The sequence below is a fragment of the Lycorma delicatula genome, chromosome 5 (genome assembly GCF_047948215.1).
Source record: "Lycorma delicatula isolate Av1 chromosome 5, ASM4794821v1, whole genome shotgun sequence".
NCBI lineage: Eukaryota > Metazoa > Arthropoda > Insecta > Hemiptera > Fulgoridae > Lycorma > Lycorma delicatula.
Genome location: NC_134459.1, coordinates 120,424,892 through 120,452,176, shown reverse-complemented (window position 1 = coordinate 120,452,176; position 27,285 = coordinate 120,424,892). Strand labels below are relative to the sequence as shown.

General features: G+C 31.2%; 1 protein-coding gene across 1 annotated transcript; it reads left to right on the top strand.

Annotated features, from left to right (window-relative positions):
- The first annotated feature begins 1,183 nt into the window (after window positions 1-1,183).
- Window positions 1,184-27,285, top strand: LOC142325339 (uncharacterized). The gene is made up of 8 exons (XM_075366968.1): window positions 1,184-1,372; window positions 1,777-1,920; window positions 4,257-4,406; window positions 14,013-14,426; window positions 16,125-16,423; window positions 19,309-19,637; window positions 23,848-24,109; window positions 26,753-27,285. Exons 2-8 carry the CDS (start codon window positions 1,777-1,779, stop codon window positions 27,243-27,245), a joined length of 2,091 nt encoding a protein of 696 aa, XP_075223083.1. The 5' UTR covers window positions 1,184-1,372; the 3' UTR covers window positions 27,246-27,285.

The window sequence follows — 27,285 nt, the reverse complement described above, 5'->3', positions numbered from 1 at the left end:
AAAATGATACGTATCATTAAGCAAAGGACTAAACAAGATTAATAAAATTTTCAACTAAATTTCGCGATGTATGATGAAATTTGAAAAAAAAGTGTAAATTAAATTCAGTTTCTGATAATTATTTACAATTAGGAACTATCTCCGATTTTATTGAAATTAATGGTCGGATACGACTTTCACCAGAATTACGTTCCTCGTAAGTTACTTAGTACCATTATCAAAAATTTCGTAATTCAGCACTGTACAAGCGTAATATACTTTATTTTCAGACTGAATAATTGGTTATTGTTTATAATTATGGATTCAGCCTAAAAATCGGCTAATATTTAAGGTTAATTAAATGAGGTTAGCGAGCGATGCAAACGTTAAGTTATGATGATAACGTACGAAGTTCAGTGTACGGGTAAGTGTTCGGGTAAGAGTCCTAATAATATAATTGATTGATGAAATTAATCCACGAATGAATATTTTTCTACATTTTATGCAATTAAAAAACTATTATTGAAAGCAATCTTTGCAAAAGTTGATTATGTTATACTAGCGCTCAATACAAATTATTGAGATTTAATCGGTTTGGTGTGCTAATTTCAATACCGTGAGCTGAGATCTGAAATCGTATATTTTCTGAAATTCTAATAAATCTGAGATCTGAAATTTTAATCGTATAAATGTTACGTTTAAATCGTAATATAAATTACATTTTTTTTTGGTTAAGCTGATTACGTGTAGGTACAATTAAACAAGGCGGCCTCCGTGGCGCGAGTAGTAGCGTCTCGGCCTTTTATCCGGAGGTCCCGGGTTCGAATCCCGGTCAGGCATGACATTTTCACAACTACTTGTCATTCATCTCTTGCTCTGAAGCAATACGTAACGGTGGTCCCGGAGGTAAAAAAAAAGAAAGACCTGACGGGTAAAACTTAACGAAAAAATAACGACAGAGAAAAGAAATTTTCATGATATTAAATTGTTTATGTATTGGATTTGTATTATGTGCATCAGTAGAAATATTATTATGATATTTTCATTGAATGTTATTGTTTAAACTAAACAAAAGTACAAAACGAAATCATTTTAGATGAGCAAGTTGTAATTCTTTATTAAGTCGTACGTAGTTTGAAATGTCCGCTCTTTAAAATTTACAGATTGATTTCGAAGCGCTGCTATCGAATCATTATTTTGGAACTTAACCTTTATTTTTTTCTTAGCGTTTTGTTTACGTTAGTAAGCTCTCAGTGTGAAGCAGCTCTGGATGGTAGTATTTGTTAAAGAAATAAATTTTATAATTTTCTTAAGTGAATAAGTGTTCATTTATTCACACCTATAAAATAAAATGACAAATTTTTATCATAATTGATGAAGTTGTTAGGCTAAGGTAGTTACTGAACATTTACATATTTGAATCTAATATATTTTTAATTTATCATGCTTCAGAAATTGTTAATAAATATTAACCACGTTTTAATCATTTGCAGTTAATATTTATTACTTTGGTTAAAATAAAATTGATGTAGCCTAATTTTTAAATTTTCTACTGTAATAAATAGATCTAATTAAGTTGTAATATGCCTTGCATATTGAATATAAAGTAAATGTTTTCTTCAAACCAATGTTAAAATAAACCCTAGATTCTGGTAATCTGTTAATTTAATAGATTAATTTGTTAATTACTGTGAGTGAAATGTTCATTTTTTATTTCAGTTGTATAATCTTTTGCTGTCATCCCAGAAAATTAAAAGATTGTTTATATTTATTTTGAAAAAATTATTAAAATTTCAGATGACGTGTCAGTCTACAATATGTATTGATCATATTTGTAGAGTTTGTGCTGAAGAAGACTGTGAACAATTTATACCAATATTTGAACATCCAGGATTAGAATTAAGTTTACTATCAAAAATTGAGAGTCATCTTCCTATTAAGGTAAGACAATTTTTTTCAGACTATATTTCATTTATTGCTTCTTAGAGATACTGAAGTTTAAAAGTTTTATACCCATTTTTTTTTCATATATGTGTTATTAGTTTTCACTAATTTTAATTTGGTCCACAGCAGTTTTCAAATAATAACTGCAGTGATGTCACTACATCAGGTAGGAGTAATTTGTAGTAATGAACCCATTTGTTTCTTCTGTGCACCATCGTCTTGGATCCTTCTCATTTATATTTTAATTACACCATTGCTGGTTTCTTTTTCATCTTTTCCCTTAAGTCTCGTTCATTTTTTGACCAGTACCAACCAAAGTCTGTTTAAAGGTTCATATATCTCAAAATCTTACTACGTATGCATATCTTTGTTGTAATTTTTCCCTTAATATTTCTGATACTTAAATCTGAATTGTTACCCCAAGATAGCAATGTGTTTCTCTACAGTCACTATTCATTAGAGAAAAGCCTTTAATTTAATTGCACTGATGTTGTAGTGTGTGCATTGGAATCAGTTTGTTACCTTAATTTATATTACTAAAGCGATGTACTTAACCTTTTTAATAATTTTTGTTTACATGCGCATATGTAGTGTTGCTTAGACTTAAGACATGGCATGTGATGTTGTGATACTATTACAAGAATTTTGGATACTATCTGTTAGTTTTTACTTATTTTTCAATCTTTACTGCAGCTTCTACTATGTTGTAACTGCATGGAATAACTGGACTTGAAGTATTTAGTTTTATATCATGTTCTTAAAAAAAAGGAAATACCGTTTACTGACTTTTCTCATATTGTATTAGGAAACTCATGACTAGAACATTTTATCTTAGAAATTTTATTTTATTTGAAGTTTCGAGATTAAAAATGGCATTCTACTTTAAATTGTAATCCACTGATGTTATTAAATGACTAGAATTGTATTCTAAAATGTATGCCTGTGATCTTTGACTAGGTTTTGATTGGCATTGAGACAAAAGGGACATCTGCTATTCACTTGACAATTGCTGATGCACCTGATGTTCTAAAACAAGATTTTTCATATCTTCTGGCATTTGTGTTCAGAATACAGTATGTCTAACTAGTTTAGTTTTTGAAATACCTGTATGATTTTGTGGTCTATTTTTTTCTAAATTTTTCTTATATAATTAAATTTTCACTTAATAATAACAATCATATGTGATTGAGTAATTAAATCTTGTGTTGATTGGTATACTTTTATAATGTAACCAATCACTTATAATAATAAGTTAATAGTATATAAGACCTTGTAGGTCTTAAGACAAGGTAAGGTGAGGTGTTGTTCTCCTAAGAATTTTAAATTTTTCTTTAGATTTCTAATTCATTAATCATATAACATAGTAGCTGTTTGGATTGTATATTTGCCATTAACATATTACATCCAGCTAATTAAACTATTTTTACATTATACTACACTGAATGTAAGAATAACTATAGGCAGTCTAATTGGAATTTTATCATCTTTTTTTTTACATCAAATTTTACCTGTAAACAAAATGATACTAAAATCATCAGGAACAAAACTATTTCTGAACCCACATTTTCAATGATAGTCCTTTGCTTAGTATTAGCATCTGGGATGCCTAACTAAGTGGCTTCCTCATGTTATTGTGGCACATGTATAATGTCTACCAAAGGACAAGCCTTAGTATCAATATAAATAGTACAAAATCAATAGTATGTGGTGGGAGTATAAAGACAAAAATATGAACCCTTGAAAGAAGAGCTGCTTTGATTAATAATGTCAGTATTGATTGAGTAATAATTTACTCAATCATTACTGACATTACCACACCAAAACTGTGGTGTTTGCCATGGCTTCAGTTTGTTAGGTTAATTATTAAAGTTCCCCACTTATCTGTTCTGTTTAATTATTGATTTTGACACTTATAAGTATTTAATGTTACTTATTCCTGAGCGGTTTTCTTTTTTTGCCATACCCTGGCCAGGAATTGAACCCTAGACCAACTGCTAGAAGCTAGGATCTACCTGGCTAACCATTACACAAATTGGATAGTCAGTTAAAGAAAATAAAATTAAAGAATCTTGACAGGTATTCAGTTTTGTAGAATTTACCCATTAAAAGTGCATAATATTTATTCAGTAATTGTATAGCGATTTTTTATTGTTTGTGTTGATTTAAATGTACTTATAATGGATGTTAGGAATCATTATCTATGAGGATGGATTGCTTATTAATCATGACTTAATCATATTGTTCTTGGACAGCCGTTAGTTAAGGAAGAAAATTTTAATATAGTGTTATGAATCAAGCAATTTTAAATCTTTGATTATTTTTACTGCATCTAGGTTCAGATATCTGATAGTTTGCCTCATCAAGTTTGTGAACCATGCATCTGTAAGCTGAACATATGTCATGAACTTGTTCAAACAGCAAAGGCAGCAGATTTGAAACTTCGTCATTTATTAATAAACTCATCTAATAATGTGTCTGCTAATGTAAGTATGTGTAATTATAATGTAAAAAATTGCATCTAATTAAGAGTGCTGGTGTTTTTTTTTTATTTTTAAATATTTTTTATACTTTCTTTCTTGTTTGCAGATTTCATTCTAATTATAAGTTTCTTTGTTTGAATAATATAGTCCTGCTAATTTTTTCTAACTGTCTTTTCTGTAATATTTTTATTAATGTGGTAAAAATTGATGCATTATGGATTTATAACTAGTTTAAAAGCTACTTATTTAATATAATTGAATTTTATTTGTACAAAATAATCGTGTAATTATTATTTGGTTTATTTTAATAAATATATTTTTATAATAATCTGTTCTTTGTCATTATTTATGCATATTTTCTCAGCCTTCTTTCGTTAAGCTATTAGAAAAGGAACCCCAAATAAGTAGGTCTTTGGTATTGCACTAAAATGGCCAAATGGTGATATTTGTAGGTAGGTTCAAAAAGTTCCTGAAATTAGTTTATTTTTCAAAAAAACTGCTTATATAAAGAACTTTTGTTTACATTTACATCAAAGTAGTTTCCTTCGGCAGCTACACATTTTTGTTGCTACACATTTTGGAAACAACACACAAGTTGTTGGAAACATTCTCGGAACCCTTTTGAGATAACAATCTTAACTGCTTTATTATATTATTCATTACATCAGCAGCATTCTTGTATCTTTTCCCATTCAGAACATTTGTCAAGTGAGAAAACAAGTAAAAATCAGCTGTTCCTAATTTGGGAGTTGTTACGTTGTGTAAGTACCAGGTACTTTTTGATAAGCACAGACCAATGCAGGTGCATTGTCCAGACCAATATGCAAAGAACTAATTCTTTGTTTCCCATTTTTCAGGATCTTTTTTCTTACTATATCCTATAAAATACTAAGGATGTTGATGGACTTTTTTCCACTATCAGCCCATGAATGAATTTGTAATAAACAGTGTCCTGCAAATTGAAAAGTCTTCCAACATATCCTTTCCTTTCCTCCTATCCAAACGAAATTCCTGTGACACAGAGATGATGCTGATTTCCACTCTGATGGCTGGCATTTTGTCATGGATCCCACAAAAAGTACCATATCTCATTATGAGGTTGCTCAGAAAGTTTTGATTTTAATTAGCCAAGCAAGATCAAAATTGATTTTAATTTTATGATGGCAAACATTTTTGGAACAATGTTTTTGATAAATGTGATACATATTCAGATCATTTTGGAGAATACTTTGGCAACTTCCAGATCACATCCCACTATTGATAATATTTCCTTTTGAGCAATCCTTAATTAAATGTATCATTTGGCTGTAAAGGCTCCAGTAACAGTTGGGAGAAGAGGACTACCCTTATTTATTGAAAATTGTAGAATCTCTTTTTTGGCCAGTTGTTCTGTTTAGCAGTGTTATTAACTATGTGGATGTGAAAAGTTATGGTGCCTTCCTTGTAGGATTGCTTGGCCTAGAATCTGCTCTATGAATAGCTCCTTTCTCTTGTTCCCTTCATCAGTAAAACCAGACTGTTTTGGTAACCAAGCCAGCAGCCAAGGGACCAATGAGATGACAATTATCCTGTGAAAATGCTATTGTTATCACTGTGGAATAGTAATAGTGGTTTTCCATTCCTGGTTCAGGTTACCCAATCTTCTTAACTGTGGAGGGCATTATTGGATATCACCGAAAGCCAGTCAGTTTGAGTAGATCAACAAGAGTTTATTATTTCTCAAGGAATCCAAGTAGTTAAGTTTCTAGTTGAATCTCATGGCACTTGGGATTGGTATGAAGAGATCAGATCAAACAGAAGAACATTACTCTCCAGAGGTAAACATTGGAGCAATTGCAGAGGTCCAGATCACTTTGATAAGAGCACTCAATTTTCTATCAACTAATGCTCTGATTTTCATTTTACATGCTACATTATTGAGTGCTCATTTAATTTGTGGCCTAGGGCTAAATTCCAGATACTTGGAAATTCATGTCAAAGGAAAGGATGTCAGACTATAATTTTGCCTCATGCTTTTTAAGTGAAAGATGAAAATGATAGTTTTTTTTTTGGGTTCAGCTGTAGCTTCCATCTTGCCAAATACTTAACCAACAATGCTTACTCAACAGCCTATGAGGTATTAGCCTGTGTTAATATCCATGTTAAGAAAAAGTTTGGGAACTTGTTTGTGGGAGATCAGTTGTGTATATGCATTGAAAAGAGTGGAAGCCAGAACTGACCCCTGGGGCAGACCATACACTAGTTTCCATGAATTGCTTTTCTCAGTGAGTAGATTGATGAGATGATCACACAATATATTGTTTACGAGGGTGATGATTTTGCACTTTGGCATGGTATCAGCAAGTTGTAACAAAAAACCAGTTCTCTGGGTATTGCTGTATTTGATGGGGAGATTCAAAAACACAGCAACGTTAGAGCCAGAAACCGATCCTTGCAACCACTTACTCATTTAATTATTATTTATTTATTTAATATTACTTTCTGTTCATTTTTCGTTTTAATATGTGCACAAGCTTATAAGTAAATAAACTGCATGACTCTACTTCACATTTTTTATTCTCCTGAGTTGTTTGGATAGAATTTGGTTACATTCCACTGATATATTCTTGATATTATTGTTATTATTCTTATATTAACTATAATTTTCCAAATTCTAAAAATATTCTATTATTATATTTTATTAATTACAATCTTTTTATTGTAAGAAAGTGCTCAAATCTGAACATATTAATACATCTTGAAAATTCATATTTAAACAAATAATATTTCTTCTGTTTTACCTTTTTGTATATTTTTGTTACCTTTTTCCTTTTTGTTTCACGTTTAAAGTCATGAAAGCTAATAAGGTTATTCAGTATAGCTGTTTGTTCAGTGGTGATAGATAGAAATTGGATGTGCCATAGCACTGCAGCAATAGTTTGTGTTGGAGGTAAACAACTTTTAAGATCAAAGCTCTGAGCATAAAATATTGTATTTATGTACTTTTCTGGAAAATGTTTATAAGTTCTTTATAACCAATAACTGGATTTAAAACTTAAATATAACTGGATAAAAAAAAAATAATAATAACTGGATTTAATACTTAAATTCGACTTTTGTTCACAGCTGTTATTTCTTAATAAGTTTTTACTAGTGTTAGTGTTGTTAAAGAAAAATTATTTTTTAATTAATGTTATTTGAATTGTTCGTAAATTAAAATTTACTAGTGTCTGCAAAACTGATAAAATAATGGGGGGGGGGGGGAGAGGATTATCAAAAGTCAGACTCAAGCAGTTGTTCCCAATATTTATAGTTTTATGAAGAAAGAAGCCAAAGAAGGACAAGCAAAAGATTTAAAACAAATTCAAATTCGTGTTTCTAAAGTGATTGGGGTATCCATTAGATCCCTTTAGTACATTTTAAAGCAACAAGAACAACATGAAACCAGTGGAAGTGAATTCAGTACTTCTCATAAAAAAAGGCCAAAGAAGAAGTTAAAAATGGATGATTTCAACAAAGGTTTTTTTCAGAGGATGGTGAATGTATTTAACATATGTCATAGAGAATGCCCTTTTTTGAGGAAACTTTTGCCATTAATAAAAGAGTAGTAATGTTTGAAGGGGAATTTGGGCTCTTCGTGTAGTCATGAAAAATTTAGGCTTCTCATGGAAAAAAGTTGAAAACAACAGAAAAAGTTTGATTGAGAATGATGATATACAAGATATTTGCATTATCTGCGCTCCATAATGTGGTATAGAGAAGAAATTTGTTCAATTATATACTTAGATGAAAACTATATACATTCTTCCCACAGGAAGGATCACGGACCTATGGTTCTTCAGAACGGCTGAAAGCGCCCATTTCTAAAGGGAGTCAAGCAATCAAGCAATAATATTTAATGCGGTTGGAGAAGATGGTTTTACTGAAAATGCTCTCCTAATATTTAAGTCTGATAAAAAATGAGCAATTACCATAACAATATGAATTTTAATAATTTTCAATAAGGGGTTGTGTCTCAATTTCTACCTAATATGTTACTGAGATTTATAATAGCCACACACTATGGACTGTGTCATAATGTTCAAATAAAGCCAGTCTCTAATTCAAATTCAAAAAAACAAGACATGTTGGACTGGCTCATTGAAAACAAGATACCATTTTCACTTGAAATTTTCAAATCTGAATTGTATATGCTGATAAAACTTCATAAACTTTGATTTAAAAAGTACAAAATAGATTCTTTGTTTACTGAAAAAGGATATATTGTCAGATTATCAACTTATAATTTGGACTTAAATGCTATTGAGAATGCTATTTATATTTCCCAAAAGAATGTAACATTCAGTTTAGAAGACACAATAGAACCGAGAAAAGAGAAATAAATGTAAACTTTTGGAAGGCAGTTTGCAAAAATGTGGACAATTCTGAGATAAATTATTTAAAACTTGAACCATTGTTAGAAAAAATTTCTGAGCGTTATATTATAAAATTACATGAAACTGATTTCAGTTCCAACAGTGAAACGAAGAGGAGTACACATTGAGTGAAGGGAGAAATAGTGTTACTTGGAAAGAAATTAAATATGTTTTATGTTAGGTAATGTATTAATTCAGTGAATCTAGTAAAAGTTATTTATGAAACCAATTTGGATAGATTTATGATTAGCTACTGAAGTACTATGTATATATATATATATAATCAACTCAGCTTCAAATAATAGGCAGGCAGAAGTAGGTTTTGTAATGAACAAGAAGATAGGGAAGAGAGTATTTCAAAATGCATAGCAATAGAATCATTGTAATAAAGATAAAATCAAAACCTACGATTGTAGGTTTTGATTTTTATAGGTGTTATTAGGTTTAATAGGTATTTATTAGGTTTTGTTTATAGGTGTATTTTTTTAGGTGTTGATTGACAACGATTGTTAACGTCTATATGCCTACAAGCGCCCATGATGACGATGAGTGTGGATTCGAAGAAATTGACGAAGTAATTAAACACATAAAAAGAGATGAAAATTTAATAATAGTTGGAGATTGGAATGCAAGCATTGGAAAAGGCAAAGAAGGAAATATAGTGGGTGAATGCGGGCTGGGCAAAAGGAATGAAAGAGGGGACCAACTTATAGAGTTTTGCACGAAGTACAATTTAGCAATTGCCAACACCCAGTTTAAGAATCATAATAGAAGAATATACACATGGAAAAAGCCAGGCGATACTGCAAGGTATCAGATAGATTATATCATGGTTAAGCAAAGATTTAGAAATCAACTTGTCGACTGCAAAACTTACCCTGGAGCAGATATTGATAGCGACCATAATTTAATGCTAATGAAATGTAGGTTGGGATTTAAAAACCTGCAGAAAAGGTGTCAGATAAATCGGTGGAATTTAGAGAAATTAGATGAAGAGGAGGTAAAGAAGATTTTTGAGGAGTACATTGCAAGAGCTCTGAGTAAAAAAAATAAAGTAGAAAATGTAGAGGAAGAATGGGAGAATGTTAAAAGGAAATTCTTAAATCGGCAGAAGTGAACTTAGGCGGGAGGAAGAGAACTGGTAGAAAACCTTGGATATCAAAGGATATATTGGAGCTGATGGATGAACGTAGAAATTATAAGAATGCTAGTGATGAAAGTAGTAAATGGAACTATAGACAGTTAGGAAATACTATAAACGGGAAGTGCAAACTAGTGAAAGAAGAATGGATTAAAGAAAAGTGTTCAGAAGTGGAAAGAGAACTGAACATTGGTAAAATATACGGTGCATACAGGAAAGTTAAGGAAAATTTTGGGGTACATAAATTAAAATCTAATAATGTGTTAAACAAAGATGGTACACTGATTTGTAATACGATAGGCAAAGTCGATAGCTGGGTGGAATATATTGAAGACTTATATGGAGGAAATGAATTAGAAATTGGTGTTATAGAGGAAGAAGAGGAAGTCGAAGAGGATGAAAGGGGAGAAACAATACTGAGATGTGAATTTAAGAGAATTAAAAGATTTGAATGGCAGGAAGGCTCCTGGAATAGACGGAATACCTGTAGAATTATTGCGCAGTGCAGGTGAGGAAGTGATTGATAGATAGATTATACAAACTGGTGTGTAATATTTATGAAAAATGGGAGGTTCTGTCAGACTTCAAAAAGAGTGTTATAGTCATGATACCAAAGAAAGCAGGAGCAGATAAATGTGAAGAATACAGAATAATTAGCTTAACTAGCTATGCATCAAAAATCTTAACTAGAATTCTCTACAGAAGAATTGAGAGGAGAGTGGAAGAACCGTTAGGAGAAGACCAATTTGGTTTCAGAAAAAGTATAGGGAGAAGGGAAGGAATTTTAGGCCTCAGATTAATATTAGAAGGAAGATTAAAGGAAAACAAACCAACATACTTGGCATTTATAGACCTAGAAAAGGCATTCGATAATGCAGACTGGAATAAAATGTTCAGCATTTTAAAATAATTGGGTTCAAATACAGAAATAGAAGAACAATTGCTAACATTTACAGGAACCAAACAGCAACAGTAATAATGGAAGAACATAAGAAAGAAGCTGTAATAAGAAAGGGAGTCCGACAAGGATATTCCCTATCCCATTACTTTTTAATCTTTACATAGAACTAGCAATTAATGATGTTAAAGAACTATTTAGATCCAGAGTAACAGTGCAAGGTGAAAAGATAAAGATGCTATGATTTGCTGATGATATAGTAATTCTAGATGAGAGTAAAAAGGATTTAGAAGAAACAATGAACGGCATGGATGAAGTCCTACGCAAGAAGTACTGCATGAAAATAAACAAGAACAAAACGAAAGTAATGAAATGTAGTAGAAATAATGAAGATGGACCACTGAATGTGAAAATAGGAAGAGAAAAGATTAAGGATGTGGAAGAATTTTGTTATTTGTGAAGTAGAATTACTAATGATGGACGAAGCAGGAGTGACATAAAATGCTGAATAGCACAGGCGAAATGAGCCTTCAGTCAGAAATATAATTTGTTTACATCAAAAATTAATTTAAATGTCAGGAAAAGATTTTTGAAAGTGTATGTTTGGAGTGTCGCTTTATATGGAAGTGAAACTTGGACGATCGGAGTACCTGAGAAGAAAAGGTTAGAAGTTTTTGAAATGCGGTGCTGTGGAAGAATGTTAAAGATCAGGTGGGTGGATAAAGTAACAAATGAAGAGGTGTTGCGGGAAAATCGATGAAGAAAGAAGCATTTGGAAAAATATAGTTAAAAGAAGAGACAGACTTATAGGCCACATATTAAGGCATCCTGGAATAGTCGCTTTTATATTAGAGGGTCAGGTAGAAGGAAAAAGTTGTGTTGGCAGGCAACATTTGAAATATGTAAAACAAATTGTTAGGGATGTGGGATGTAGGGAGTATACCGAAATGAAACGACTAGCACTAGATAAGGAATCTTGGAGAGCTGCATCAAACCAGTCAAAAAAGAGAAAAAAAAAAATATATATATACTCATATGTGTCATATATTAGGGACATAAGATACTTTGGTGAAGGTGTAATTGAAGCCAAGTGTACTTTACAATAGTGCATGAAATTCTGGTGTCTATATTCTTGTCTGCAGGTTGAAACTCTCATTCTGGATCGAGACAACTCAGAGTTCACGCAGTTCCTATGCCATTACCCATCAGTGTCATTATTAAAGTCATCTTTAATATATTAATTATTAATACTGGCATAAAAGATTAACTTATAGAAGACTGCCTTATAACATTAATAGTAGTATATACACCAGCACCAATTGTGTAGCTTATTCTAATTAAAAAAAATTTTTTTTGTTAATTGAAGAATAGAGTAACTATTATTCAGAAAATATCATTGAAAAATAAATTAAATAAACTATTGGTTAATTTATTTAAAATTGTTATTCAATAATTCACTTTCAAAATTTGTAACTTTTTCTTCCATAGAGACTTTTGGATTTAATTAGCTCAGCACCTTCTTCATGTACAGGTGATTCAAAGAAACGGGAAATTAAAAAAATTAAATAACGTTAATGAAAAATTTTTTTTAGAAAATGAATTTTATTTCATGCAATTGTACAAATGTTGCCATTTTAGGATACATACATTTTAGTTTATTTTATAAAGATGACATCTTCCAGGTGACCTCCTCTTCTACGTAAACACTCACGAAGTCTCTTCGTTAAATTGCTCATGGTTTGACGTAACATCTCAACTGGAATTTCCGCAATTTCTTCTCGATCTTTGCCTTCAGTTCTTCCATTGTAGCAGGTCTACTGTGGAACACTTTGCTTTTAAGGTGACCCCAGGAAAAGTAATCACAAGCTGAGAGATCAGGCGATCTGGGAGGCCATCTAATGTCACCATTTCGTGAAATGACAAGTTGTCTAAACAACCGGCGTACAGCTGCCATCGATATTCGTACAGTATGTGATGTTGCTCCATCTTGTTGAAACCAGGCTGTGTTAAGAATTGGTGGAAGTCTCTTTTGTTGTTCCACAACAAAGGTTTCAAGCATGGCTACGTAACAAGCCAACGTCACTGTAATCACAAGACCGTTGTCATCCTCAAAAAAATAAGGGCCTATAACACCGTAAGATGACATAGCACACTGCACGGTCACTTTCTGGCTGTGCAACGGACACTGGTGTAGCTGCGTAGGATTTTCTTGTGCCCAGTATCTGAAATTTTGCTTGTTAACAAATCCACTGAGGTGGGGAAATGCGCTTCGTCTGATATCCACAGTTCGTGAACAAACTCTTTGTTATCATTTATTTTCTGAAGCATTACATTACAGAATTTTGCTCACACAACTGCATCGTTCGGTTTCAGTTCCTGGACGATCTGCAACTTGTATGGATGGTATTGCAAGTCCTTCACTAACATTCTTCGAACACTTGAACTATGCAATTGTAAAGATGCTGAGAGACGACGGATTGACAGATGTGGACTTCGTGTGACAGCATCTTGTAAAGCTTGAACATTCTGTGGTGTATGTACGGTTCGCTCATCACAAAAAAATAATTTTTTTGTGATTTGCGAAAATATTTTTCGCGGCCTGGAGGTTTGTTTTTCATTGCCGAACCAGTTTCCTCAAAATTAGATATCCATGTTTTAATTGCGTGTGCTGATGGAATACGGTCGTGCCATCCCAGATTAAAATGACGGCAAAATTCTCTATGCGCTCCCTCCACACTGTCATTGTTTTTGTAAAACGCTTTGATAGCAAATGCACGTTGCGCACCACTCCACGAATCCATGACAACTAAATGGCAGGTTAGGTTAGAGAGGCTGGCGCCACTTATCAAGTGGTACCTATCGCCCTCGGCTACCAACACAACTTTCAAAATTTCCCGTTTCTTTGAATCACCCTGTACTATAGTTGTTCTTCTACAATTATTGGTAAAGAAAACGTTACAGTATTTTGAAATTACTACTCGTAACATCACCGTTGTAAAGGTTCCATGAAAGAAAGAGTTACAATATTTTGAAAGTAAGTTATATAATAGTTAATAATTTTAAACTATTAGCAAGCTGATCTCCAGTTACAGTTTCCTTTACTAAAGAATTTTATATTCTATTTTGATGAATTTTTTCATCATGAAATCTAATAAAATATGTTATTTTATTTTCAGGACAAATCTTCAAGTACTGAAGATAACAGTGTACAGTGCAATGCAATTGATGTGGAACATTTTCAGCTGCATAATGATAACTTAAGTGAAAATAAAACATTTCAGTTATCTAGTGTATCAGATAAAACACTGGAAGATGTACAATTTGAAATTTCCATCTCTGATAGTATTGAAGTTGTTAAAACTATTGAAGGGCCCAGCGGTCAGCCAATTCATCATGTAACTGAAACTTCTGTTGTTGTTAGCAATGATGATGTGTTTGGAATAACTAGTTCAGAAGAAAATGTTAAACTAACTAATCTAATACATGATAATCAACAGTTTTCTTTACGTTCTGTCTATCAGCCTCAATTAAATGATGAACACAATGCAAAAAATATCGTCAGTGTAATTGAAGAACATCATGTACTGCCTGTGAGTACATTATACGTAATGATGTAAAGTTAAATCTATTCAACAACCTTTGTCATTCATATACTTAAGCTGGTTTGGTTGAATCTGAAAAAATCTGTGAACCCTGTTTATAGCTTCTATTATATTTTTATTTATTAAACATGTTGTCCAGTTGTTTTGAAATTAGTAATTATCACAAAATGACTATAAACACAGTAAATTAATTGCAAGCTCAAGATAAACGTATAAATTTACATAAAAGTAATTTTTGAACTGATTTATTAGTACTAAATTATATAATGCTATCTTTGTCATAAGTTAAATCTGGTAGTTTTCATGTTTATGTAATTAAAATTGGTTATAACTAAGGCAACTATCAATTCAGATGTGCCAATTTAAACAGTTCTTTTTCACAATTTACCCTGTTCATTTATAAGAGTGTATTTATGTTTGAAAATTTAATATTTTTTAAAAAGTTTATTATTGTTGTTACTTATTTCTAAATTGTTTTTTATATTGTTATTATAAGTTTATGTGAGACGAGGTGATCAACAATGCTTGAAAAAATAATAAATGAAAGAATTTTTCAGGTGTAAAACCATTTTTATATATATATATTTAAAAAAAAAAAAACTGCAGGTGTAAATTGTATACAGATTATGAGTTACTATGTTTATTTAAATGTTTGGTGATTGCTCATTTATATCAGTGCTGCTAGTATCAGTGAGGACATCTGGGTGTGAAAAACCTCTAAACTCTTCTGGCCCAAACTTGTAACCCCCTCAAAAATGGTGTAATTGAAGAAATAACGACAGTAAATGTATATAAAAAGAAGTTGGTTTAAATTATTATTATTATTACACTTATGTACTATCAACTAAACTGAGTTTAGCAAAATAATAGTTGAAAAAAGGATTTGATTATTAGGGCCAAATCTCTGCTAACTGTAATTATAGTTTAGCAATCATTTATAAATTGATGTGGTTGGTTTTATGGTTGTATGCACTGATAAAAGGATTGATCAAGAGGTTTTCATATAGTAATTAAGTTTGCAAAATTATGTGAAAGTATTTACAAAGCAATTGTTTTTTTCCCCTGCTTAGGTTTTACAGCTGATAATATTAAAGTTTCTACTGTAAATGTATTTATTTAATTAATTTTATTTATTTATTTAAATAAATATTTTTATTTTATTTATTTATTTATTTAATTTTTATAAAATTGAAAAGATTGTATAAAAATTAATTTGACTTGTAAAAAATTTTGAAAGTGTAATTTATATTACAAAAAACAGAACTTTTTTAAATGTTATATCATTAAAAGTATTTAATACTTCAGTAGCATATTTCTACATTAAAAAAACATATAAAAAAATTCTATATTAAAAATATCAGTTTTTCAATGAAAAATTAAAAGCTTAAAAAATTAGAGTAGGTAGTTAAGGAAAACATTTTATTATTTTTATAATTTATAAGTACTAGAAAAATGTACAGGCAGAAAATGCCTGTTTATAAGCTGAAAAGAACTGATCATATAGACTTTTTTGTATTATAGGCTACGAAGTGTTATTCAAAAACTCCTATATAAATCTGTACCCTGGAATTTTTGAAAGGATATTGTAGGACAGTTATAGTAATTTATTATTTAGGGTTTTATTTTTGTTCTACTATTTTTATGAGGGGTAAACAAATAATTATAATGTATTATTTTTTATTACAGAAATCACTTCTGGTTTCTGAAGATAAACAACAGACACTAGTTGAAGAAGATGAAAGAACAAAAGATGATAAAGTGATTTCAAAACTGTCATGTCCAGACTGTGGAAAAATCTGTAAAACTATTAATGGTCTTGATGTCCATATGTCGACTCATTCTGATGATTCACCTTATCTTTGTGATCTATGTGGAAAGAATTTTAAACATGTAAATAGTCTTTATGGTCATAAACGAACTCATCTTGATGAATCTGAAAAGAAACGACATCAGTGTGCCATTTGCAGTAAAGCTTTCCGATCAAAGTTTGTAAATGATTATGTAAATGAACTATTTATTATTTTTTAAATGACAGTGTATTATATTTTATATTATTTTGATTTAATTATATATGCTGTGGAAGCCAAATGCAGTTATTGATTTTCACGTTCAGATGAGATGATAATGTAATAATTGTTTGAAGGGGGTAAAGATTCTACAAAAAATATTAATATTAGCCCATGAAATTATCAATTTTATTGTGTCCTCTAAATCAGTAGCCCCTAAATCATGCATAAAATTAAAAAAAAAAAAAATACATCTTATGGTTACATATACAAGCTTGGTCATTCTCTGTAGACTGTGATAAAATACATTTTCATACATACAATTAAAACTTGAGTGTTGTTTATGAAGTATTAAAAAAAAAATTGTGTAAATTTCATTTTATTTTTATGAAAATTAATTATAGCTGAACTGAAAAAGTAGAAGATAAATATTGTTTATTGTATATAAATTTGATGACTATTTTAATTAAATCTTAGTTGTTAAGAACCTAAAGTAGTATTTTCCTAACATGGGAAAAAGTCACAAATTCAATTTTTTTATGATAATGAATATCATATATTATTATTTTATATAATATTAAAAACAGCTTACCACTATATATTATTTGATTTCCTCAAACATTTTTGGCTATTCTGCCATTTTCAGGAGGAATTTTATAATAATTTAGAATTAAAATGTATAAAAAAAATTTATATGATAAATTAAAAATAACAACTGATTGTCATAAGATAAATTTTGTAAATGTAAAAATAATAAGTTAAATTAAAATAATTACGTCTGTTTAGTAAGAGAATCATAATTGTCATCACAAGTTGTCATAACAATTGTGATGCTCTTACAAAATTTACGTAATTATTTTAATTTAACTTACGACTTTATCATTTATCTTATGATGATCAATTGTTATGTCTTTAATTTATCATGTGAATTTTATATTTTTATGTATATTTTAATTCTAAATTATTATAAATTCCTCCTGAAGATGGCGGAATAGCCAAAAACGTTTGAGACCAAATAATACATTGGCAAGCTGTTTTTAATATAATATATAATAATTATATTTTACCAATGGTGCCATGCTTGAAAAGCTTAAAAAATAAAATACTCAAGAGCTGAATAACAATAATGTGTACAGTAGATTCTAATGAAAAATTATCAGGACCATCCAGAAAGTAAAGTAAAGTTTGTGCATAGCACTCACTTAGGTCCTCCAGTGATGTAAAGTCAGCTTGTTGTATTAACTCAGTCTGAGCCAAGTTCTGTAATGTAAATAAATTATTACTGTTTTGCTAAGTATATAAAATGTGGTAAAAAGAGAAAACTTGTGTTTTTGTTTTTAAATGGAAAAAAAATCATTTGCTCAGTAGAGATTTGTACACAAATAATGGAAACACCATTGATGTGGACCAAATGTTGTGGACTTTCTAGATAACCATCTCTTAAAACTGAAGTAAATACTTCTATAAAATTCATGAAAGAATAATGTTTTATGTAACTTCATTTCCTCAGATTTTTAGATCTCTCTTACATCTAATTATATAGCTGAACATCTTTGACACTAAGAAATTTATGCCAGGTGGGTTACTTGACCAATGTCTGAAGGAGACTAGAAAAATCAATTTATAGCTGTCTTAACATTTCTTGAACAGTATAAATAAGAGGGAAATAAGTTTTTAATTATATTGTTACTAATGATGAAATGGAGATCTGTCACTAAAATACTGAAAGTAAACTTCAATCAATGAGTTGATATTATTCAGGAACAACTTTAAAACTGAAAAAAGATACACAAACTCTGAGCATGGCAAGTGTTTTCTGAGAGACCGGAAAGGCTTGTTGATTTTATCTATAAATTCATAACCTTATGGTGAAATGTAAGATTTAAAATCTTATGGTAAAACATTTAACCAGCCTATTTTTGCACTGTTATAAAATTAATCAGGCTATTATCAAGAATTTTTTGTTCTATGATAGTATTTGTGTGTAATAAATCAAGCTCTGTTTCAAAAAGTAGCTTGGAAAGTGTTTATGCACTTACCTATCTTGCAGCCTTGATCTAGTGATTTCACTTGTTTCCTGAACTGCAAGAATTTTCATCAACATTATTTTGCTGTCAATGAGATAAAAAAGCTGTAATTGAGTATATGATTTCTATAGTGATGGACTAGAAAACTAACAAAATAGTATTGTTTAGATGTTAACAGTGACTTTTTTATTTCAGAAAGTATAATTGTTAGTAGCAAATTAACATTTAAAAAATAATTATGTGTTTTTACAGCCAACCAAAGTTTTTTTTGAATGACCATTATAAATAGCATGCCCTTAGCTATATTCAGGTTTTCTTGATTTGTATTGTGTACCTATTGCAATATACACTTGGCTTTAGATTTCAAAGTGGTATTAGGTAGTAGTTTTTAAAAATCATCTGTGCATTATGATTAATGCACTTTTCAGATATACACTTCCTTAAAAATATTAACATGTATATGTTTTTTAGTGAAGCAGGTAATTGTACCAGTCTTCTGGGTTTAAAATTTGTTAATCCCAGAGGGGGAGAAGATGGGTAATCTATGTAGTAATGTGTAAAACTCAGCTTGATCACAAAATGGTTAGTAGTATTCAGAGATTGAGAAACAGTTATACTAAAAAATTTTTGCAAGCTAATAAAATTTGCAAAATTTGTGAGCTCAATCTTAAGAGTTGATTGAAGGTAAACTTTAATTTGTTTTTGTCCAAAGTGTTTTGAAAAATATTCTAAATAACTGAGATATAACATTATGTAATTAGTATTATAATTAGTTCATTAATGGTCTGATTATTTTGGTTGAGAGTAATGAATGAATGAATATCTTTTTGTGTTCAGATTTCACTTATCAGAACATATGAATATTCATAATGGAGTAAAACCATATAAGTGTCCAGACTGTGGTAAAACATTCCATAGAAGTATACAATTAAGGCAGCATGCAAGCACTCATTTATCAGAACAAGATAAATTAATGTGTTTTGATTGTGGTGCTAGATTTAATCGTCGCAATAATTTACAGCAGCATATTAAGAAATGTCATGATGAAAATCGTACATACAAGTGTCGTGTATGCTCTGAGGAGTTTACTACTTTAAATCGGCTGTTATCACATCGAAGTTCACATAAAAAAGCAGGGGATCGGCAGCTACCTACATCTGAACATTGTAAGTTAACATGATAAATCAATAAATTTTATTATTACAAATGAAAGTAATGAAATTAACTATGTTGGCAATTAATGTTTGAACTATTTGTATTGCTTGTAGTTGTTTAAGGAAAATAAAATGTTCAATATTGTACTGTTAAACCATTTATTTAGATTTCTTTTGTGAAATTGCTTTAATGTGGAAATCTTTTCAAAGGCTTATGTTTTCAAAACAAAGTTATGTTGTTCAGCAAATAATATTACAGTAATCTACCGCTATTTCATTATATGTGATCATTAGCAAGTTTGTTAGTGTATAGAAATTCAAGCAATATAGAGTGGCCAGCCAGGAAGTCACTGTACCTCCTAAAGTTAGAACTAAAAATTTGTAATGAGTTATAAATGAAAAATGTGATATAATAATGAATTATTCTATTTAATTACTTGATACTTAGTATTAATTTTAATGGTGCAATGGGTCTGTGTCTTCACTCTTATGTTGCATACAATTCATATAGTTGCTACGTCTCTGTGACATGCAACGTAGCATTTCTGGTGTTACATTATGGAAGGCATTCCTCACAGCATCATGCAATTCTTCATTTTTGGTGTAGTGATATGCAGATATGTGTGCTTTAATAATTCCCTTTATTGAATTGTCTAGTGTGGTGAGATCTGGTCTTTGTGATGGCCATGATAACGAGCTGGTGACGCTGGAGTATTGTGGCCAATTCAATATCCTGAAAACTTTTCATTCAGAAACGTGTGGATTGATAGAGCAAAATGTGCAGGTGTTCCATCCTGCTGCAACCATACTCATTCCATGAGATCCTTCTCTGAGATCCTTCTCTGAAGCTGTGGTATTAACCATGCCTCTAACACAAAATAAATGCATAAGTAAGTTTTTGCATTCACTGGCTTGTCAAAAAAAATAAAGATCAAACAAATGATGAGCTGTCATTCCAGCCCATATCATGATGTACGGTGTCTTTCTTTCCAGCTTTGTTGCATAATAAGGATCTTCTTTCGCCCAAAATAACACATTTCTGGCATGCGAACTGTGATAAATTGCATATTCATCAGTAAAAAGCATCTTTCCATGGTGCATTGCAATGGGAAATTTTTCATTCAATGGGAAATTAGACATTCTGTGTCTGCATCTGACAGTTCATTGATGAACGTCGGATGAAATGACCTAACTTTCAAATCTTTTTCATATGGTCTTGCATTGTCATTCACAATATACAAAGTTCATCTAACCATTTACAAGTTGATTTCATTGGGGATTGTTCAGTGGAAACTGCAACAGCAGCACATGTTTCTAACCGCATTAACTTTCATCCAATCTGTGGCGTATCTTTAACACTGCCTAATTCAAACACACGATTTTCCCAAGCCAACATGGTTGCTTTTTGTGCTGGTGGCTTATTAAAGTGATGCCAAAACATGTCACTAATTAATTAGCTTGATTGTTTGATTTGTTTGTTGTTCATGAACCCATACATATGTCATTAACTGCTCCTCGACACTGTAACTACTCGTGTCAGCCATTTTAGCACAACTTTCTTTTAATCAGTGGGTGGCATAAAAAAACTGTTGCCAACTGACCCCAAAAAAATACTGTATGTTCTAAACACATATCCTAACTTATATTTTTCATTAGCTTTTGGGGTACAGTGACTTCCTGGTCACTCTGCATGTAGAAAAATAACAGTTCTTCTGAAAAAAGGTGTCAGTGAAATTCCTCAGGTATATGGCTATTTATTAAAGAGTTGGAAGTGAGGAATTCATGGATTGGCCATCAAGCATAAGCTAACCTTTTTTATTTTTTGGGGTTATGGGACCCATAATAAATTGAGAGTAAAGCTGAATGTTATATAGTAAGATAAGGTGAAGTATATCAAAATGAAGTTTATAAAGTTTCAATTTGAAGAAATGGAGTTGGACCTGTCTATATTTGTCAATTGATATATTACACCATTTAAAAAACTTAATAATTATCTGATATTAATTTATTTTAATTTACTTACATCATATTTCTTTTGGTTCTTTGCATGATGGAAAGTCATGTCTTCTGTTACTAAAAGAATTATGACATAAGTTTAAAAAACATTATATTGACTATTGCTTTTTGTTTTATAATGTTTAAGTAGGAAGAATTAATCTGAAGCTAAATAAATCTGATAAATGAAAAGATTAAAATTATTGATAACTCTTATTGAAATTCGTATATACAAAGGGCAATAGGAAAGTTTTGCAAATACGATGAAATGGATTATCATGGGCGATCACAAGTTAGTGTGTGTTTAGACAGATCCCAACCTGTGCTGTAGCCGCTATAGTCACTGTTTCAGTGTTATTTGCTTTTTAGCTGTATTAGTGAAAATAGGTAGTAATGTTTTCTTGGTTGAAAATCAAATACTGGCCAATTTTTCACTTGGTTAAGTGTTGATTAGTATTTAGAGGAAATGATTGCTGTATTTGGATAGGATTGTTCTCATTGTACAACAATATTTAGGTTGTACCAAGAGTTAGAAAGAAGAGATTTTGGGCTTTAGGGGGCTCCAAGGTCAGTTTGACTGTATCCGTCTGACTGAGGAAAACATTGCTGCAATATGAAAGTGCTTGAAACAAACAGGCATCTGACCTACCACCGTAATTTGGTATTAATGCATCAGCAGTTCATGTTTTTTTGCGAGTTCCAAGTTATAAAACTTTGTATCCTTTGGGTACTGCATAACTTGATCAATGATCAGATGGCATGTTGTATTCATGGTGTTATAAAGTGCCAAAAAAGTTTGAAAATAGGAAATCTCCTTGCATGAACAATATTGTAACAGGTGACAAAACTTGTCTGACTATTATGACGACTCAATCATGGCTCTAAACAAAGTATGGGTGTTTGAAGATGAGGAAACCCCATGAAAATCCAAAATTAGTGAAAAAGGTGGCTGTTTATTTTAGTGTGAGAGGAGTTTTAGAACCTTGCTTCATATGATTTGACACTCTTCCCCATATGAAGAACAGATTAAAATGGGGGTATTAGAAATGATGATGACCTCCTAAGTGCTTGGGATGATGAGTGTGTACAGATCTCTGATGAAACATGGCAGGGTTTCTTTGAAGATTGGTTTCAAAGGATGGAGTAGTGTATAATGTTTGATACAGATTATTTTAAAAAATTATAAAAAGTCAAGTTTACTGCAAAACTTTCCTAATACCCATTCTATAAACATCAAAATATAAACCAAAACAAGTAATTTGTTGTAATTAATTAATTTGTACATTTGAAAAATTGACCAGACTTTTAAAAAAATTGTTATTAACAGTTTGCAATATTTCTGAATAAATTATTAACCACAATCTATGAGGTGTGGCCAAATTTTATTTGTGCAAGTATTTATTCTCTGGATTAGCATGATGAAATGTAATGCCAGTTTTTAAACATATTATTAATTTTGCATTCAAATTATATCGAAAATTATTCTACTCAATAATCTTTTCATAGTTGATTATTCAGCCAGCCCTTTGTCCTATATAGTTTTCAGTGGAATCGTGTAATTAGTTACTGTAGTGGAGGAACAAGAGAGTTTGTAAGAACACAGTCTGCCTGATATAAAAACTCATGGTGTAGAGATTAAACTGCTGTGATTGCAATAAGTACTATTATTAGATAGACTAGATGCACTTTAACCCATAGATACAAGGAATATTTTGAAGAACACGACAGACATACAAACTCATTAATCACAAAACATAAATTGTACAATTCATATGTAAAAACCTTGAAAGATATGAAATTCACAGAAATCCAAGATTTAATAAAATAACAATGAATAAACACAACATACTTAAATGTATTTTATTCATTTGCATACTTAGTGGGTTTCTTACACTTTTTAAAATAAGATTGTTTATAAAAGTGCTACCAATAATTTCGCTGAATAAGGTGCTTCCAAAGAATAAACAAAATGTCCTTTGGAAGAACAAATTACTTTGGAAGTGGGTGTTTTTAATTTTATAATTTTATTTTTTATTTATTACTAGCTTAAGTTTACTACTACAACATGTTTAATTTCATTTGATACAATACTATATATCTATATATGTTAAAATTAAAAAATTTTTGAGGGTGCCATGATTGTGTCAACGTAGTAATTTTTTTTATTGTTGTATAGTTCTACTTCTTTTTCATTTTGTTAAGTTTTACTTATGGCTATGTGTTACAGGTTATCCATGTCACATTTGTGGTAAAGTTTTACCAAAGAAAAAGTCATTAGAAGTTCATTTAGTATCTCATTCAGGGGAAAATAAGTGTTGGTGTAATATTTGTGGAAAACAGTTATCAAGTAGAGCATCTTTAAGGTACCATATTCGAGCATTACATTGTACAGAGCGTAGTTGGCATTGTCAATACTGCGGCAAAGGTTACATGTCTCGTGAATTGCAGTTAATACACGAAAGGACTCATACTGGGGTTAAACCGTATAAGTTAGTATTCATTTCTTAAAAAATAACTTTAATTTTTCTTTAGAATTCATGTAATATTTTTACAGATCATAACAATACATATAATGCCTACTTTATGTTGCACTAAGTTGTCACACTGTCAACTGATTGGTTGTCAACATTTTAATTACCTATAGTTTTATAGGAACAAGAAAAGACATTTCCTAACTAATGTTTGCTTTTAATTCAAAAGAAATAGTACATATTACATTTTCTATCATGTTTTAAAAACTTGATTGTGTATTGAAAGAAATTATAGGTAGAATATAGTATTTGGAAATAAAGGATTTGAATAAGAAAGTCTGTTTTAAGTGGCCATCATGAAAGAAGAAATATTTTTTATTAAATTAGTATTTGTCTTAGTTATTTATAATTACTGTCAAAATATGTGATAAACATTTTCTTCAGAATTTTATTAATATTTTTCTTGGCTATTTGACTTTGCTTAACCTGACAATACAGCTTAACTGGCTAATCAGGTATATTTGAATTACATTTAAACCAATGATTGTTTTAATTAATTTTTAATAATTCCTTTTTTAATACTGTGTAATGAGTTATATGGAATATCCATGAATTCAGAGCTTTAATATTAAAAAATGTATGTACCTCTCTTCTTAGTATCAGCTATAAAAAAAAATGTAAAAGATTGTGCTATTTCTTCCTGCTGATAATAAAATAAATTTTGGTATGAAAAATATAATTAACTTTTTTTTTTGTTTTAACACCAGATACATTAAATCATTGTGCAGTCTTTACCAATTCACAAATTACTTTATAGAATTTTACTCCTACAACCTAAATATTTTACTCATAGAGAAAAAGGACCACATCTTAATGAATGTGAACTTTAGTAGAATATTGGTATTAAATATTTAGAATTGTGTTATTTAGTTTACAGTTCAGATCTAATTTATTTTTGATCATATCATAAATGTGTAATTATCATAATTACAGATTAATTTTTTATTTATATATCACATGGTTTTACAAGTACATGAAAGTATCCACAATCAGATGGAAATGTCTAAATTTGACAACCAGTCCAGTCCAGAGCACTCGGAGTCACTTGATTTAGAGTCTCCAGGTCACTGACAAGTGGTTGAAATAGGCACTCTGTAACAATATGTTTTATTGTCTTCTCCTTTGCTCCGCAGTCGCAGTCAGCAGATGGGCAGAAACCCCATCTCCCGTGGCTTGACCTAATGCAGTTCAGCCTCAACCAGGTTTGGCACAGTAGTTGAAATCTCTCAACCTTCTTTGACGGATCTTGAACCAGGTGAGCATTGTTGGGTGGATGTTCATTCCAGTTTTGTCGCCACTTGGAGACCACGTCAACAGAATTGATACTTTCTAAATCAGCCCAGGGCGGTTTGCGTGATCTCAGCTGAGTTGTTGGTAGATCTTGTAAGGCATTGTACAAGAAGAGTTTTTATGAGAAGTGATCTTCTTGAGCAAGTCTTCCTTAGCCACTTTCCTCCTCAGATCTTACGGAACAATATTAGCCAGGACAGGCAACCATTAAATGGGAGTAGATCTAACAGTTCCAGTGATAAACCTCATGGCTTCATTGAGCTGCACAATCTTTGTTGTGTAGGCACTGTTTTCCCACACAGGGGGACAGTATTCACCAGCCGAATACACAAGAGCGAGTGCAGCAGAGCGTAGAGTATTGGTGTCCACACCCCAACTGCTTCTGGCAATCTTGCGAAGTAGATTCACTCCTAAGCGAAGTTTCTTAGATAACCTGATGTACTGTTGTTTTAATGTCAAGGATAGATCACCTGTCAGCTCATTCCCACTCCTTCCTTATTGTGGAAGACCAATGCTAGATCATCTGCATACTGGATTTTCATGTAGTTTGTCTCTGACATGTCATGGATATGCAGGTTAAACAGAATGGAGGCCAGAACTGATCCCTGAGGTATTCCACTATTCAGAGTCCTCCATCTGCTAGCCCGTCCATTCAGGAACACCTTAATAAAGCGCCTGTCAGAGAGCATGTTGCTCACTAGAAATGCCAGCCTTTGGCATGGAATGATCTCAATAAACTTCGACATCAATCCCTCCCTTCACACAGTGTTGTAAGTGCCATAAGATCTACAAAAACTGCAGCCGATTTGAGGCCTTGCTGAAATCCAGCCTCCACTAGAGTTGTCGATGTTAAGACTTGGTTGCAGCAGCTCTGATCATTTCTAAAGCCACCCTGTTTGGATGGGGGGGGGGGAGATTTGATCAATGGCTCTTTGAAATTTAGAATAAGCCTTTCTAGTAGCTTATAGGTCATGCTGAGTAGTAATACTGGTTGATAGTGAGAAGCATCAGTTCTGTCTCTGCCTGGTTTCAGGATGGCAATTATCTTAGCCTGTTTGAAAAGCTTCAGCAACTTTCCAGTTCTCAGAATTTCATTGAAAACTTCAGTGCACCATAATCTAGTTTTAGGTCCGACGGCCTTAAGAAAGTCCAGATATATGCCATCAAAGCCAACAGCTTTATTTACGTTCAGCATATTCAAGGCTCTATCAAGCTCCTCAGTGCAGAAGTTTTGTGAGTAGTCTGATGCAGTTTCAGATTAATTGTAAATAATATGTATAGATTAGTAACAAACATTTTTTTTTATTCTAGGTGTTCTGTGTGTAATAAAGCATTTAGTGGTTCAAATAGTTTAAATCAGCATATGCAAAAACATTCAAATGCAAGAAAATTTCAATGTACGTATTGTCTAAAACGATTTCTTCGGAAAGGAACACTAAATATCCATGTCCGCACGCATACTGGAGATAAACCATATGCATGTGACATATGTGGTCATAGATTTATACAGAAGAATGATATGTTAAAACATCAGAAAACACATCAAATACAAACTGTAGTATACAACCCACCTCAGAATCAATCAACTGATGAAAATATTGTTCACGAGCATCTACATCCATGTGAATCATGTCATAATACGTTTAGTTCTAAACATGAATTAAATAAACATAAGGTATTGAATCATGGTATAACAATACCTGTTATTTTTAATGGAGAAAATAGTGATGTAATTACAGACATTGAAATTATTACTGGTGATGATGAAAATATACTTACTTCAATCAAGTGTCCAAATATGTAACAATAAAATATTTGAGTTTAAAATGTGATCAGAAAGCTTT

Coding starts and splice junctions, on each gene's coding strand:
- LOC142325339 (XM_075366968.1), top strand. CDS start 1,777: ATGACGTGTCAGTCTACAATATGTATTGATCATATTTGTAGAGTTTGT. Junction 19,638..23,847: donor GCTACCTACATCTGAACATT/GTAAGTTAACAT, acceptor TATGTGTTACAG/GTTATCCATGTCACATTTGT. Junction 24,110..26,752: donor ACTGGGGTTAAACCGTATAA/GTTAGTATTCAT, acceptor TTTTTATTCTAG/GTGTTCTGTGTGTAATAAAG.